A 17635-nucleotide genomic window follows, 5' to 3' on the forward strand; every position below is an offset into this window, starting at 1 on the left:
CACAAAAGTATATGCTTTGAAAATGCAAAAATTAACATGGACTGATTCTTACCATATGTATTATATGAAGTGTTGATATATTGATAACTGAATGGGTGACTTTCAATAAATACACACTTGTTTGAAATTTTTGTTTATTTTTTTCCTCCCTCCCTCGTAGGTTTTAAATTTTCATGTTACGTTAAACGTAGAATTAATTTTAAACAGCCTTATATAGAGAAGGAAATCGAGAATGGAGACCCATTTGGAGCGATCAAGAACTTTGAACGATCAAAGTTCCAGCCATCAAGAAATACCTGCACAATTACTTTAACTACTAAAACATAAAAATTACATCATACCGACTGCGACTAAACACCATTGAGATGGTGACCATCTCAAAGGGCCAGCTTAAATAAAGGACAATGGGATGAAAAGAATTTCAAAGAATTTTGTTGTGACCTTTACCTATAACTTAGAAATTTTATAGCTGGCACAGAACTTCTAATCCAATCTCATTACCCCTTACATACAGGCATTTTTGTTAAACCTGAGAAAGATTAGACAAATGAGAAAGACATCCTTTACTCAAAAGCTCTCTTTAGAAGTATGAAGTATGAGTCAAATAAGGCTAACTGGAAAGTACTTATACTCTGAAAAAAGATTGCTGCATGGTCCGATATGACCTCGACCTACAAACTTCAATCAAGGTCACTGCACACCCGCTAACCATAGATGCTCTGTGAGTTAAGTATGAGCCACAGTGGACCAAGGAGGGAGAAGATATGCACTGGACAAGGATTTTATATATAATTCTGCTATGACCTTAACCTTAGACCTAGAAACATAGTTCAAGGTCACTGCACACTCTTTACTCAAAGGCACTCTGTAAGTGAGCAAGATTGGGCCAAGAGGAGAGAAGATATACAGTAAAACTCGTTTAGTACGAACACGGATAAAGCGAATTTTCGGATATAGGAACTTTTTTGGAATCCCCGGTAAAAATCTTAACAAATCTATGCAAAATTTCACGGCTATAATGAATTCGGATATAATGAATTTACGGATGTAGTAAACTGATTTTGAGTCCCGTAGAGATGAAATGTAACGAAATATAACACCTTTATAACAAATTTTTTACACTTTAAAAAAGTTTGCACTACCAATTAATAAAATAGTTTGAATTAATTTATTTTCATATAATTATTCAATTCACAATTGGATTATTAAAGGTATCAAAGTAATGAATTTTTATTTTAAGCCTCAATTAGTGAAATTTATAGTTTGGTGAAAGAAAACAAATATATAGTGAATTCGCTTTAGATATTATTGCGAATTCGTTATACAGATATAACGAAGTAATTCCATTGGACCCTAGGACTTTGCTATAACCAAGTTTTATTGTACTCCGGACAAGTGATCTTGGACGGACAGACAGATGGAAGGATGGAAAGACGGACGGACAGACTGATCACTTTAGGGCAACCACAGAGCGATACCCTAATAAATCAAAATTGAATTTATAAGATCATGCAAATCTATGGAAAAAAATCTTTGAAACTCTATTTCTTGACTTACTGCACTTGTTAACAATTTTTGGAAGGAATAGCGTAAAGAGTCCACCATGTCTGTTTCCTCTTTTTTGACAACAACTTCAAAATCATTCAGCATAGCATAGGATTCCTAATTGAAAAATTTAATGGCAGATATAAGACTCAACAAAAATAGAAGATTATCTCCCATAATAAAGTACAGATATCATATCCGGTGAGTCAATTGTTAGTTTTAATCTATCTCTCATCAAATATTAAACCCCAAATACATTGTCAATTTCACTTTTATGTGCTAGCTATGAGTTGTTTTATGACAACAAACACTTTATCCAAATATTGCAATGTAAACTGCATGCAAAAACACAAACATACATGCACTAAGTCTAGAATTAAAAATATTCAATACAACTACATGTAATAGATTACTTAAAAAAAACAACCAACAGTATTAACTACTATATGACAACTCTAATCATTTAGGCTAATTCTGGGAGCAATATTATGTTTTGAGTTAAAATATAAGGAGGTGATTTTTTTTTTTAACAAATACTGTAAACCAACTTTTATTCGCATGCGAGAAATGTTCGCGAGGTTCACGAGAGCCTTGTCATCGTGAATATTTCTAGCCGCGAACCAGTTTTTATCATATGGTTGTTATAACAAAATACGGGTCTGGATAAGGCTTGGTCGCGAACATTTGTCGTCGCCAACCAGTTTATTGGAAGTAAATTGCGAAATAATGTCGCCGCAAAAAAATGTTGGTTTACAGCACCTGTTATTCACCAGCAATTTATCTGAAAGGGAGAGCATTATCTTTTTTCAATTGTTTGAAGTCAATCAATTTAAAATCCTACATATAGACAATACCTCAATTGGGCCCAGTTGCATATCAAGAGCGATCTGGTTTTCTCTGATATCATTGAGGGCAGACATTGCCTCTCGAACATCCTCTAGATCCCGAATTGGTCTAGCAAGTCTTTTGGTGTAGTCATCCACAAAATTCAAAACTCCTTCCATTTTCGCTCTGTACTGCTGGTTAAGTTCTTTCCCAAACATCAATTTCCAGGCTTTAATTTCAACTCTCAATGCAAATTTTAAAGGATCTAAAAGAAAATTGCATCATCTGATAAGCACAAACTGTCACTTTGAGGTGAAATATCTGTTTACCAATAAGTTTTGAAATGACTGAATTACCAGTGAACAATTCAATAGGTCCAACAATTTCAGAAGTCTGGATATCATCAATGTTGTTCTCGAGATTTTTGAACATCAAGCATTTTGCTTTGAATTCAGAAAGAATGGGTTCCTCCACCATGAATTCCTGTAAAACATACATATAATATCGTCTTCTTATTTGCAATACTTCTGCTTCTTACATTCCTTTCCCTGTTTACCACATATCTGAACATACCTGACCTTAATTCTTGCTGTCAGTCACATAGGAGACAGCTTGGACTTTCTCTTTTTAGGTTTTAACTTTTTAGGTGAACAAACAAGTCATGTAGTGAACCATTTTGCTTTCAATCAAACAAACCAATTTGACCTTAACTTTATATAAAACTTAACTGACCATTTACCTTTGGCCTTCCATGACCCTAAAAGGTCATCATGTGCCCTATTCTTAATCTTGTTATGTTCAGAAGTTTGACAGAAAATTAAAGATTTTAAAAGGAGAGCAAAAAGAAAGACAGAATGAAACCCATCTTCCAATTCGCACCATATGCATGATGTGGTAAATTATGCAATGATACTTCACCTTAACAGCTTCCACTCTATCTTGCTTCCACAAGAAAGAGTAATCCGAGTATCGCTGCAGTGCATCTGTCACTTCTGGTTTAAGTGTACTGAGAGCAGACGACATCATCATCACATACTTGGACACATCTTTATTGTCCACTATGCTTTTGTGGTAGTGTTTTAGTGGTACATCAATGTGCTTGATCAGGTTGTGCATATCTACAGCAATTTAACCACAGTCAATATATAAAATCTGCATAGATGATATAACTACTGTAGATTCCTTATTTTACTCGAGTACTTAATTCCGAGATTCAACTGTTTTCCATCAAATTGCGAGAACAAAAAATTGCGAACATTGAATTTTTATCATAGATTTATGTAATTTACATATCTCATAAAAATAAAAGCGAGATTTTAAAATTTGTGAGATGAGCTTCTTGCGATTTTAAGCGGATATTAATTTCTCGCATTTAATTAGGAATCTTCAGTATGTTATGCAGTTCACCATATCAAAAAGGAAGCAATTATTTGGGCTACTATACTTCTATTCAAATTTTCCATTTCATCTTTAATAATTTGTCTTTATTTATAAGCTCCTATCAAAACCTTTTATTCAGTCTGTATTTAGTGCATTTTGCTGTTAAAGAAGTTTGCATCTGAGGTTTTTGAATCCGCCAGGCAAAGAAAACAGTCACAATAAAGTCATAGTGTTGTAAAATATATAACTAAATAGAAAGGTATTATGTTTATTCATCTGAATCAAACATATCGATGTTCCAGACATCTCTTTCGTTTGGGACGATGATATTGTTTAAGTCACTTTCATATGGAAAGTGCCTAACAGACGTCAAATTAGAGTTCTCTGGCTGCTTTATTTTGCAAATATAAGCAAACTGTCAGAAACTTTCTGAGATGGGCTCCACTCAAGCAAATGAGTCTTTGAATATGACTATTGCCTCAAAAGCACCAAAATGCTGCCATTTCAGTGGATCAGCCAGCCTGAATAACCATGTGGCTGCAGGAGAAGCACAGAAGAACATTGGACATGGATATGTTACTGAAGTAAGAAATTTATAAATGATGATTTATTAATTTATGGCCATAAAATAAACCAATTTTCTGTGCTGTCAAACAAAAAAGAAACTAGAACTGTCCTAATGGGACTAATACCCCCGCAAGGCTAATTTCAAATGGGACAAATTATTGAATTGAATAATAAAGGTTTGGAACACATACAAAAAAAAAAAATCTAGAATTGTAAAAAAAAAAAAATTAGTTAAAGAAAATTTAAAATCAAAATTGTCAGAATTTCACTGTAAATACATATCTATAACAGTAATACATTTACAAATGTATGTATCTAATGATATATTTTTTTTAAATTTAATTGATTTAAAGAGAAACCAACAAAATGACAATAACCCCTCCCATTGCAGTAAATGGAAATACTGATAACCAAGCATTGCTCTTCTGTTGATAAAACTTTCAATATCTTTCTAATAAGAGTCTTGACAGATGCAATTAGTTGTTTCAAATTTTCCTCACTTTCTCCTATGGCACAATGGAACTCCATATCAGAAAATTGATCCCATAGGACAATGATTTTCTTTGATGAGCTTGCTAAATTTAATAAACTCCCAAAACATTACCATAATTACCATACTATGTAAAAATATGTAAAAAAGAAAATTTAATATTACAAACAATTTTAAAATTGCCAAAACACTACAATCATATCAGTAATTTTGAATTTCATTTAAATTAATGCCCAATAGGGTCACTTCATCAATTTACTTGACAAATAAATTTAAACAACCTCTAAAAATAGTTTAACTTCTTTAATATTAATGATATTATTTATTTCCTTATGATAGAACTTTTGGTTTACATGAAACAGTTTTAAAATGGCCCCAAAACCATCACCCACTTTACAGATTATCAATTTCCCCTGAACACATGCTCCATCTGAACCATGGCTCAGATAATGGCTCCCTTGGGACAAATGAATTCAGCCACACTTGTCTTTGATGTTCTTATTAGCTCCTAAGAATTTATCATTGACAAACAAAAACTTTGCATTGTCAGTTGATAGAATACTTATAAAAAATAATTTTTTTTATTAATTAAGACATAAAGACAAAAAACCTCCATATGGATGTATTATATAAATATATTTTAGAGTGTTTTAATACTATTAATTAATTAATAAAATCTGTAAGGATTACCTCCCTTACTTTTCAACATTAGTGTACAATATATAGAATAAGGAAAATAAAAACTGTCATAAAATCATTAATTCTTGTCTGATCTTAAAAAAAATTGCAGGTGCACATCTTCAGATGGTGTTCAACATATGTACAAATTTTCAAACTGTTCCATGCAGTAATAAAAAATTCTATAGGGGGACAAAGTTGCGTCTACAGACAGACGGACAGACGGACAGACAGACAGACGGACAGGGTGAAACCAATATACCCCCCTAAACTTCGTTTGCGGGGGTATAATGAAATATGTAAATTCAGAATTTGTTTTAGCTGACCCTGATCATCTTATTGATTAATAATTTAAAGTATATTAAATAAAACTATTTAGGTGAACTCAAAGAATTGACTGTCTCCTGGTGTGTACACAAAGAAGATACATCTTCTACAAGATCTTTAACGTTTGAAGAGGTAAGCCATTGCCTGTACCCAGCAAGTCAAAGAGAAAAGTATTGAACTAAAAGCTCGCAAATAAGCATTTAAAATCATAATGATTCAGCCAACATTTTTGTGTACTTTCTAATATGGGTTTAAAATATTTTCTAAGATTATAGAGCAATGCTTGTCAAGAAAAGAAGGAGGGAACAACCTACTTATCAGAAGTTGATCTCTATGCAACAGACTCAAAGGATCTGAAAATTCCTCTTTGCCACGGTCCAACAAAGGAGCCTGTGAAGTACAATCCAGAGTCACATATTCCTGTGCTTTTTGACTTGGAAACAACAGGCTTGGGTAATTTAAGATTTTTTATGCACTTTCTTTTACAAATTGTAAGAGATTTGAATACAATGTAGCATTACTTTCAATAACAGGTTTTTCCCCCCCAGAGTGCCACCCATTTGAAAAGAATAATAATGATTTAATATTTGTATTGCTCACTTTCAAAGTTTTCACATCAAGTCTAAACAAAATGTATCTTTCACACTGAAAGGTTTAGCTTGTGTATTTGCTATATTTTTATTTTTGATTGTTTTTCATAAATATGACAAAAAGACAGCACACTTCATGTATTGTTTGGTATGAAATACACATTTTACTTTTGAATTACAGGGAGATATTCACATATCACCCAGATTGATGCCATGAGAGAGGATTAAGTTCAGCTGCTTTGTGTTTCCAAAAGTTAAAATATCAGCTGAGGCCTCATGAATAACTGGGATAAGTTTAAGAAATGGCAATTAAGCTGTTTCACCATACCAAAGAAGTGGAAGGGAAAACCATTCAAGGTGCTTTGGACAGTTTTCTAACTTTTCTTTGTAAATGTCAGAAGAAAGTATTGCTTGTTGGTCACAATATCCAGTTATTTGACTGTCTGGTTTTATTCAACGCATTGAACTCATGTGGCAAAATGGAAGATTTTTCCAAAGTAGTCGTCAAGCTGTTCAAGCTTAAGAAACCTGGCCTCCCATCATATCGGCAAGGTTTCCTGTGCAAAACCTTAGCAAACACCGAATATGATGCACATGAATCAAGGTATGATGTCAAAGTCCTTGATGTGCTCTTTGGGTATTAGTTTTGAAAGCACTGATGCAAAGGTCTCATCTCTTGCATTTAACTCTGCCAAAAGTTCCTACGATTATTTCAAACTCCAGCCCTTGATTAACCAGAAAATTATCTGTCGGGATGGGAAGGAAAATAGCAGGAAGTGGACTAAATTATGAGAATCTTCATCTGCCAGGCTTTCAAAATGGACCTCACAGACAGAAAATCCAAATTATGTAAAGAACATGCAGGTCTTGTGCGTGACACCAAAAGCGAAAAGATTATTGACAAAATTGTTGATTGATTTCTTTGTAAATCTGAATGAGATTTCATGTTTCATATTTTAAGCACTGAATGCTTAATTTTGGATGTTGTCGGTCCTATAACACACCAAGGGGTGCAGACAAATTGAATACTGCGCCTTTGCCCAGTATGATAATTATTGGGGAAAGAGTTATCTTTAATTAATAAGAGTTTTTGAAATTTGACTTGAACAAAGAAAATTCCAAGAAAAATCTAAATTTGTGGCAATATTTGTTCCTTGCAGTCTGTTTAAATAAACTTAACCCCATTGGCTTAAATAATACTAAAACAGTTATTTAGGACTTACCTTGACCAAATCCATGCAGCATGGTGGGTGAGTTTCTCCTAGATTCATGATGGATTACAGTGCCATGCTGTTTTTCCCTATCTTGTCCCCACTGGTAAACTCCTTTGCTGATATCCAATACTAACTGTGTTGCTTTGTTCAAGGCAGTCTGTATATCTTCCAAACTTGGCTGCATTACCTTAAATGTTTTTAAAAAAAAATTAGTGAAGACTTTAGCAATTAGTTATTACTGTAGATCTACATTATAATTCAAATTGAACAAACTAACAATAATCTTTTGTTTTTAATGTTCTTTTACTTACCACATTGGGAATGGCAAGAGTGATATCTGCTATAAAGAAAGGCATTCTACTGCCATCATTGATTCCTCCCATATTTTCATCAAAATGCAGTAGGGAAGATCTCCTGCCCCTACAAATACATGCTTCATAAATGTGCAATGCTAACAATTCACAATATGAATAAAAAATTTCGAAATCTCCATAATCTTAATAAATCTTTAGACTGCATCGAAGTATATCATATACATACTACAAAGATCAAACATTAAATTGAAATAACTTTCAGATAAACATTTATCTGCCCATAGAGAATATGGAAGATATAAAATGCACAAGAAAATTTATGACATTGGAGCTTCACATACAGTAAAACTCGGTTATAGCAAAGTCCTAGGGACTAATGGATTTACTTTGTTATATCCTGAATAATTCCTTAATACATTATATCCGTATAAGGAATTTGTAATAATAACTATAGCGAATTCACAATATACATGGTTTCTTTTACCAGTGGACAATTTTTGCTAATTGAAGCTTAGAATGAAATTACATTCTTTTGATACCTTTAACAATCGGATTGTAAATTGAATAGTTTATTTGAAAATAAATTCCTTCTAAATATTATATTAAATGGTAGTGCAAACTTTTTAAAACTGTAAAGAAATTTGTTATAAAAGTGTTAAGTTTTGTTATATTTCACCTTTACAGGACTCAAAATCAGTTCGCTATATCCGTGAATTTGTTATATCCGAATTTGTTATAACCATTAAATTTTGCAAAGAATTGTTACAATTTTTACCAGGGATTAAAAAAATTATGAGATTTTGCTATCTTTCTTTGTTATCTTTTTTGTTTTCAACTTCACATCATTAAGTTTTTTTATCATTTCACTAAAATTATGAAATAAAATGAAAACAAGAGATGTTTGTGATACACTTGGCTCGATCATACCCAAGAGACAATTTGACCTAGATTTCTTACAATGATTCTGCATACCAAATTTCATTTCAATGTGAAACCTCTGCAAATAAAAACGGAAACTGTTTGTGGACCGACTGAACTACAGGTATCACACCGGTAATCGGCCAATCAAAATGAACTTAGTCAATTGTAGTTCCATATATACTTCAGAATTATTTTTTTCCTTGACTGCATTTTTACATTTTCCTTTACTCAGTTTTAAAATTTTTTGTACCACTGAGTAGGATATTTCATGTATTTTGTTAGGTGATGATTTTTTTTCACAGGAACTACTTCTTTCAGGGCTCATGCAGCAGCTTCCTGGGGAGTGTGCAGTCTGTTTACATACAAATGGAAAACACGTGGTTTTGAGGGTAGACCTGTTTGGAGCTAGATATTTTGAGAAAATGCAGTATCGCTTGCCCTTTTTATGGTGTTAGCTGATGAGATAGGTAACAAATAACATTTCCTTCGAATATTTTGTCATGAAAAATCCAAACTGATTTTTAAGAATTTTTTCCCCTCTATAGTGTTATATAGTGAAAACAATTACCGGTGTGATACCTTGAAGGGCTGTGTGTCAAATTGAAAAAATGCATGCAGGTGCCAGTTTTCAGTATTTTATGTCAAATCTTGTTAACAGAAATTAGTTTCTGTAGTCTGAAGATAGAAAAATGCTTTTAAAATTTTGTAATGAAAAAAATATGAAAAATGATGATTTTTGGTGTGGAAAACATGTAATTTTTAATATATAATAATAAAAACCTTTAAAAATGGATGATTTGTAGTCACTGGAGCTTAGAATATTGGTTTCTGTGTTCTAGATGCTGTAAAAGTGTGCAGATCAGTTGTCGCAGTCATATTTGATGCCCTCAGACTTTGTCGTAAGAGCACGCAGCGACTAGTTTTTCATCGAATGACCAATTTTGAGTTTACGTGCAAGTCTCAGAATTAAGCGACAAGTGCTAAACATTGCGAAGAGGAACATGAACAGTCTATCGAAGGATTATTTTGACAAAAACTTTAATTTCTTTGATTTCTGCTCACCTTATGTGAGTTTTAATTTCATTTCCTACATAGTCCTGATTGAAGGAATTAAGGGATTTGGGCAAATATGTGCTATGTTTATGTTTATTTTACACTGAATTACCCATTTGTAATAGTTTAAGGCAAAAACATGCTTTAACACCATTTACAAGATCACACAGATGCATATTTTGTGTAGAAAAGAGGTTTCATGCATTTAGTTGAGAAGGTCATTATGAGTCAAGTATATATAATATCATCATGATTGAATCTAGGAGCTTTTCATGGTTTTCATCCTTAAAAACTGATGAATTTCAGTTTACCAGAAAATGTTTTTATGCATTATAGCCAGAAAATCAGTTTCTTCCCACATTTTAAGGGGAGTTCCTTATTTACAAAATACAAATACTGATATTTATGTTTGAATGACCTAAGATATTGAAACATTAGTCATTGTTAAAATGTTTAGAAGGAGATATTACTATTTTTTATATGGTAACCTCAGCACACCTGTCCTATTCTAAGTAATGAAAATCAAAATTTGAATGAAATCATATCATGTAACATGTATGGGTACAATATAGATGCCCCACCCTTATCCACAACTATGGGGGTTGGTATGATTCTTTTTTTAGTATTGTGATATGGCATGCACTTATGTGATTTCTCTTGTAAATATGCATCAGAAATGCATTGCCTTATTGAATTACTTCATGTATATGCTTATTGCTCTTGCTGTAAATTATCTAACATGTGTCAATCATCATTGATCAGTAATTCTCTTCAAATTCTATAGGGATGGCCTGATGAGGGGTATAATTAAATGTGTCCAATTGAAATTTCATGGCTACTTTTGCTCTACAGATAGAATGTTACATAAATCACAGAATGAAGTTGCATCCCAGTTGTTTCTTTTACATTTCTTATCATCAAAGCAAGATTTATGGTTGTCAGAGCAGATCTGACCTCCATTACATGCTGATATCATTTGGGCCGTCCTGTGTTACCATGCTGCTTTTAGATAAAAGTGAGTATGGCAGTGTGTAGACAAGTAAACAGGCTTTACCTGATATATAAATTTACCAGATACAGATTTCATTTTTGACCTGATAATTCACAATATTGTTATGAAATGTGTGAACAATAGGGGTAAATTTCTTCTTTGTTATGCAATGATTGCATAATGAAGTGACTCTAATGGAATATTTTTATTTTGATGTAAAGAAAAATGTATATGCTCTGATTTGGTACCAAGATGATTTTGTATCTTGTTGTTTTAAGGATGAAAATTGGCTTCAGGTCATGCATGGTGTGAGGCTCCAAATGTGTTTCATCTGTGCTATTTTCTTCAGTCTGAGTAAGGGAGATAAATCCTCAATAGCTAATGAAATATTGGGAGCTTGGGGACAGGGTTTTAGGGATTTGGTGACAGTTGATTGGGAATTCTCAGGTGCAAATTTGAAAGGGATCTGACATCTTTAGAGTCTCTTCAAGGTATCACACCGGTAATCGGCCAATCAAAATGAACTTAGTCAATTGTAGTTCCATATATACTTCAGAATTATTTTTTTCCTTGACTGCATTTTTACATTTTCCTTTACTCAGTTTTAAAATTTTTTGTACCACTGAGTAGGATATTTCATGTATTTTGTTAGGTGATGATTTTTTTTCACAGGAACTACTTCTTTCAGGGCTCATGCAGCAGCTTCCTGGGGAGTGTGCAGTCTGTTTACATACAAATGGAAAACACGTGGTTTTGAGGGTAGACCTGTTTGGAGCTAGATATTTTGAGAAAATGCAGTATCGCTTGCCCTTTTTATGGTGTTAGCTGATGAGATAGGTAACAAATAACATTTCCTCCGAATATTTTGTCATGAAAAATCCAAACTGATTTTTAAGAATTTTTTCCCCTCTATAGTGTTATATAGTGAAAACAATTACCGGTGTGATACCTTACAGACAGCAGCAAAGCATTAGGCCCTCTCTTCTTCGAAGGTGCGCATATTTAATATTGCATATGTTTTTATGATAAATACAAATACTTAATACCACTTTTCACTTCTATTTTGGAAAAAGGCTATTTATCTAATGTCCCTAAATATAATAAAATCAAATTCTGCAATTGTTAATTGAGAAAAATGAACAATTTTACCCAGAGAAAAATCTCCTCCTCATAACATCCAAGGAGTGCCTTGTGGCCTTCAAGAGAGACTCTACTAATCTTTGATTGAAGAACTCTTTCAGCTCATCGCAAGCTTCCCTGATATGTTGTTCATCACTAATATCATTTTCTTCACTCACTGGAGCAGCATCAGACTCTGTTATACTTGATAGTTTGGTTGAGACAGCTAAAAGACAATGCAAACATATCCATTTGTTTTCTTTTAACATTCTGTTAATTAAATTTATAGTTTATATAAATGTGCTTCTAATTATCAACTATTAATAACTATCAAAAATATTTTAAAGAACTCTTTTCCAATATAGTTTTCTTGAACTTACATATTGTTTCACTTCTGTCGGTGCTAGCTTCACTTTCCAACAACATGCCTTGTTCTAACTGGGCTCGATGTAAAAATATTCTGACTAATTCTTTGACTGCATCCTCAACCACTTGGCTCATCTTGTTTATATCCATGGCCATTTGATCAGTATATGCCTTCAATGTAATTTTCAACGCCAACGTTATTACAGGCATTCAAAATATCGGCAATTATTATTCCAGAAATTGAATTTAGAGGAGATGGGCAAGTGTTATTGAAGTTCATTTGTGGAAAACTTCTATAAAAGGAGCTTAAATTCTGCATTATGTTAATTATTAAGTTATGAATACACTGTACCTCCATTTTTTGTAGAAATTCTGTCACACCCCAGGGATTTCTCTCTGGCAAATCACACAGCAGGGTTTCACTGATCTCTTTTAGCATGTAGTCAATTCTGGTTGTCTTGATATCACTGATCTGATATAATGCAAAAACTAAAATACTGTAACATATATGCAAATTTTATACCCTGAAAATACTAAAGAAATGAGAATTGTTTGGGCTTTGGCAGTCCCTGAGTATTATCAGATGGAAGCATTGGACAAAAAATTAATCTGAATCAAACCTATCAAACTTTTACTTAAATGAAATTACCAAACCTGTTTCACAATAATTTTCAGCTCTGCCAATGCTTCTTTTACTTGGGTGAAGTAGATGGGTAAGCTTAAAGAAGTCCACGTGTGGGAAATAAGGCCTGGTCGGATTGCACTGTCGACCTAACAGAAATACCAAATTATTAAAAAATTTATCTGTATATGCAAAATCATAATTCATGTATGTATATGGAACAGCAACCTCCAACCATGCAATCTAACATGACAATCCTGAATTGCAAACAGTTTTTCTGTATATTTTTTAATTTTTCATTTTACTCTGAACAAAGCCTTATACAGAATGATTTGGAAGATAATATGAGGTAAGCACCTTGGAATAAAAAATATTGATACATTATCAAAAAATAACAAAGTATAAATTTAAGCTTTCCATAAGTAAGCCATGTACAAGAAGCCCATGGGCCACATTACTTACCTGAACAACAGTTCATTTTATTGTTTTATTTTAGTTTTTAAATAATTTCCCGATATAATTCAAAGTTAAATATTGAACTCATCTTGGGGCCCCAGTATTAGTTTAGGGTCACAATTTAAACAATTTAGAATCTAACCTTTCTAAGAATGCTTAAATGCAAAGTAATTGTAGCACTGTAGTTCTTCAGAATAAGATTTTTAAACATTTTTGCGATATATTTCTATGCCAAATTTTAAACCGTTCATGAGCCCCTTAAGTATTAGTCCAGTGGTGATTATTTCAAGAAGTTAAAATCTACATTATTTGAGGATTCTTGCATCGTAATCTCACAAACTGTAGCATTGCAGTTTTTGAGAAGGAGACTTCTAAACATTTTCCCTATATATTTCTACGTAAAACTTTTAAACCCTCTTGGGGCCCCAGTATTATTCCAGGAAATACGATTTTAACAATTTAGAATTTACATTATTTGAGGATGCTTGCAAAGCTATCACACAAATTTAGGCATTGTTGTTCTTGAGAAGAAGATTTTTAAACATTGCCCCTTTATATTTTTATGTTAAACTTTGAACCCAGTATTAGTGCTGGGGTCACAATTTTAACATTTTAGAATCTTCACTATATATACAGGCTTTGGTTAAAATATTGGCATTTCTGGTGCAATTGTTCTTGAGAAGATTTTAAAGATATGCACCCTATTTTCACTGTTTTTCAATTATCTCCCTTTTAATTAGGGCTGTGCCCTTTATCCTAACAATTAGAGTCCCCTTACCATAATGATCGATGCTTTGTACCAAGTTTTGTTAAATTTTGCCCACTGGTTCCAGAGAAGAAGTCAAAAACTTGAAAAGTTTACAGATGGATAGACAGACAGACGGATGATGGGTGATCAGAAAAACTCACTTAAACCATCGGTTCAGGTGAACTCATAAAATCCATAGGAGTTTTCTTCCCTTTTGAACCACATTAAAGACGTGTATTTGAGGTATCTACCGGTATATCAATCTTGACTTAACTATGGCAGACAAAACCTATATAGTTACTAGCTGAAAAGATTATTTCCCCACAATACAGAGTAATGAGCCAAAAGATTAATTCCCCATGATACAGTGAAGTATATCTTATATATATATAAACTAACACATGAAATTCATTACTTCTATACTTACTCTTTTAAGAGATGGTCCAAGAAGAGCGAGAAATATAGGTGGGATTCCCATTCGTAAATCTTTATCTTCATCCAACAAAAGCTGGAAAGTAGATTAATTACCATTCTCAAACAGTATTTACTAATCAAAAACATACATCAATTTCAAATAATGTAACTTAATAAGCAAGGTTATGTTGATTGCCCTGACACTTTAAAGAAAATTGTTTCTTACATGAAGTTATGATCTCCCTCTCTTATTGATTACATTCCCAGTGCTTGATTATTAGACTTACTCCCAGTTTATATACATCATATATGTTGGACAGTTCAGTAGCCATGGTTCATTAAAATTATTTTTATGTACAAACTCTGACGGCATCTCTTCAATAGTAATTACTATCTATATTGAAATATCTTGAGAAATTTATTTAACAACAGTCTTTTTAAGGTAATCATGCACTTAAAATAATCTCTAAATCTTTACAAACAAGACCTTGAGCTTGAATTTTTTTTTTTTTATTTTGTTACTTACTATATACAGGGTTATTTTTGACCCTGTAATATTTGCCCTTCTACACTTGCAAACAGATTCGCCCAGTCTTAAATTCGCCAAGAAACAGTTGTGATTAAAACTGATAATTTAAGACATTGGATTTCGATTAGTCTTTGGGGGTAGGGGCAAAATAAAGATTCTGTATACAGGGTTATTATTAGAACAGATTTGGTTGACTTATTTTCAATTGCATTGTGTTCAATTCTATCAGTTACGTCATGCATGAGCAATATCCACACCAAAAACACAAACTTTTTCATTGGTGGGTTCAGCTTACAGCTGATTGGCTGCTGGTTCAGACTAAATTATGTACAGACAGAACAACAACTTATCAGAGAATGAAAAAATCACCAGGTTACACATGACTATCAAAAATACGGTATTTTTCCAAAAAGTATACTTGTGACAAAACATACATATGGTAACTATAGCTGTAGTTCTTTGTAGAAAATGGAAAGTAGATATAAAGCTACAATGCATACCATACAAACGAAAAACTTTACGGCGCACAAAAAATATGCTAGTTAGTTGAAAAAGATTAAAATTAATAATAATAATTTGTGCAAACAATAGTTATACTTTTAAAAAATTATTCATTTAGTTTACAACTGTTAATAATTGTCGCTTTACTTGCCAAAACTTTCTCCTATTAAACAACCTTTAGGCCTACTCCGAGAGCAGATCAAGGGCCGTCATTTTAATACGAAAACAAACAAGTGAAACCATGCAAAGGTATGGAGCTGATTATCTGTGGTTCACAGACAAGTAAAGTAACGAAATCTGTTGTAAAATCTTTGGGGTTATTTTGGTATATATATTTACACCGAATGTGGTAGGGTAACAGAAGAAGAAAGGAATCGGACACTTGCCTAGCAAAGACCCACATGTACATACCCTCTTGCACTTTTTACATCTGTCTCAAATTCTTTCATATTATCGTTCAATTCCTTTATTGACTGTCGATTGCCAATCGAAAGGTATAGAAATCGAGGAATTTGTATCTATCACTTCGACTGATAAGTTAGTAGGTAATACATGTACAGTATTTTTCCGACGATTAGTCGGTATTTTTTTTCTCTGAAGCAGAGCACCAGACTTATCGTCTTGTTCGACTTGTTGTAGGCTCGAGGTCAGAAAATTGTTAAAAACAGCATTAAAAATTTTGGTTTTAATCATCTTGAGTTGGCTGTGTGATTGAAAATTACGTTGTTGAATTCACTGTTCATCTTTATCAATTATCATTTTCACTCATCTGTTAACACTAAAATACATAATAATAACAGTTATTAAAAAATGGTACATTGTCTTTAATCAATTAAAAGTTTTACCATTCCATTTTTATAAACACATCGTCACATGGTTCTATGTATCACTAGTAGGAAAATAACATTGCGCAGTAAAATTGAAACCAAATTTGAATGGAAGAAAATATTGCAGTAGGTCCGGGGGATGTTTTTTTAAATTTTATTAGTAAAGAGTTGTTAGTGGAAAGTATAAATCAGAAATATTCTATGGTCAATACATAATCGGCAATTATCAATACTACTGTTATAACAATAGGCTGACTCCGGTTGTGTTAATAATCTTGCCCCAAGGCTGAGATCTTTATGGCAATTTCACTCCCTGTGTATATAAAGAGTACCGTTATAAGAGTGATTATAGTTCATTGATTAATTATTGTCAAATTCTTTGATTATTGTTAGATAAAATTTTTAGGAAACGTATGTATGTCGTATATCATCATTATCAAGTCGTACAAATGATCAATCTATTTCTAACAGTGTCTATGTAAAACAAAAGCGTGTAACTGCATAACTGGATACAAAGTAAACAAGTTTCATCAAATCATAGTAATTGCTAACCTTTCTGCACTTGAGATCCCCCTTTGAAGTCCGACACGAGACAGGTGCATGCCTCTGACACCGGAAATTGTTAAACAAACATTGACCACGCGCCAAGTCAACAGGTGGCTGATTACGTAATGGCGAATACACTGGCGATAGTCAGAGTGGATAATTATTTAAATGCTTGGGAATAAAATATTTCTGACAAAGTAAGTTTAGTTTTGCATAACACGCGATATCGGGAATTGTTTAAAATGCAAGTGACTTTGTAGATGTTGCCGGTATTTGAAAATATGATGCATAAGTATACAGTGTAATTGTTTAAATGTTAATCATTAATAATAATTGGTAGCAATATAGGGGACATCGAGGCATCATACACTGATAATGTTACTGCAGTTTTATACGCCATTTTGAAGTGATAAGATCGTCGTATGGTCTGAATCGACGTATCGTAGGATTTTGTTAAAATTTTGGCTAAAAATGAGCAATATGACTAGTCGTCCGCATCGTCGAGTCATCGGGAAAATACGGTACACTATACATTTACGGTACTTACATGAAATGAATGCTGAGCAAATGCAACTTTTAAATTAAATTTTGTTTAACGCTGTACTCTGGACC

General features: G+C 32.8%; 1 protein-coding gene across 2 annotated transcripts in view; it reads right to left on the bottom strand.

Annotated features, from left to right (window-relative positions):
• LOC105329886 (dynein axonemal heavy chain 8) overlaps positions 1-17635 on the bottom strand; it is a 102496-nt gene that overhangs the window by 58927 nt on the left and 25934 nt on the right. For both annotated transcript variants that reach the window (XR_004596080.2, XM_034445845.2), the window contains exons 18-28: positions 14634-14714; positions 13035-13151; positions 12733-12852; positions 12395-12551; positions 12045-12240; positions 7928-8036; positions 7626-7803; positions 3289-3488; positions 2727-2853; positions 2400-2635; positions 1558-1662 (exon numbers count right to left, since the gene is read on the bottom strand). Coding sequence is in view for 1 of the 2 variants with exons in the window: in XM_034445845.2 (XP_034301736.2) it covers positions 1558-1662; positions 2400-2635; positions 2727-2853; positions 3289-3488; positions 7626-7803; positions 7928-8036; positions 12045-12240; positions 12395-12551; positions 12733-12852; positions 13035-13151; positions 14634-14714 (1626 nt within the window). In the remaining variant the exon portion in view is untranslated. The remainder of the gene's footprint in view (positions 1-1557; positions 1663-2399; positions 2636-2726; positions 2854-3288; positions 3489-7625; positions 7804-7927; positions 8037-12044; positions 12241-12394; positions 12552-12732; positions 12853-13034; positions 13152-14633; positions 14715-17635) is intronic.

The sequence above is a fragment of the Magallana gigas genome, chromosome 2, assembly GCF_963853765.1.
Source record: "Magallana gigas chromosome 2, xbMagGiga1.1, whole genome shotgun sequence".
NCBI classification, from domain to species: Eukaryota; Metazoa; Mollusca; class Bivalvia; order Ostreida; family Ostreidae; genus Magallana; species Magallana gigas.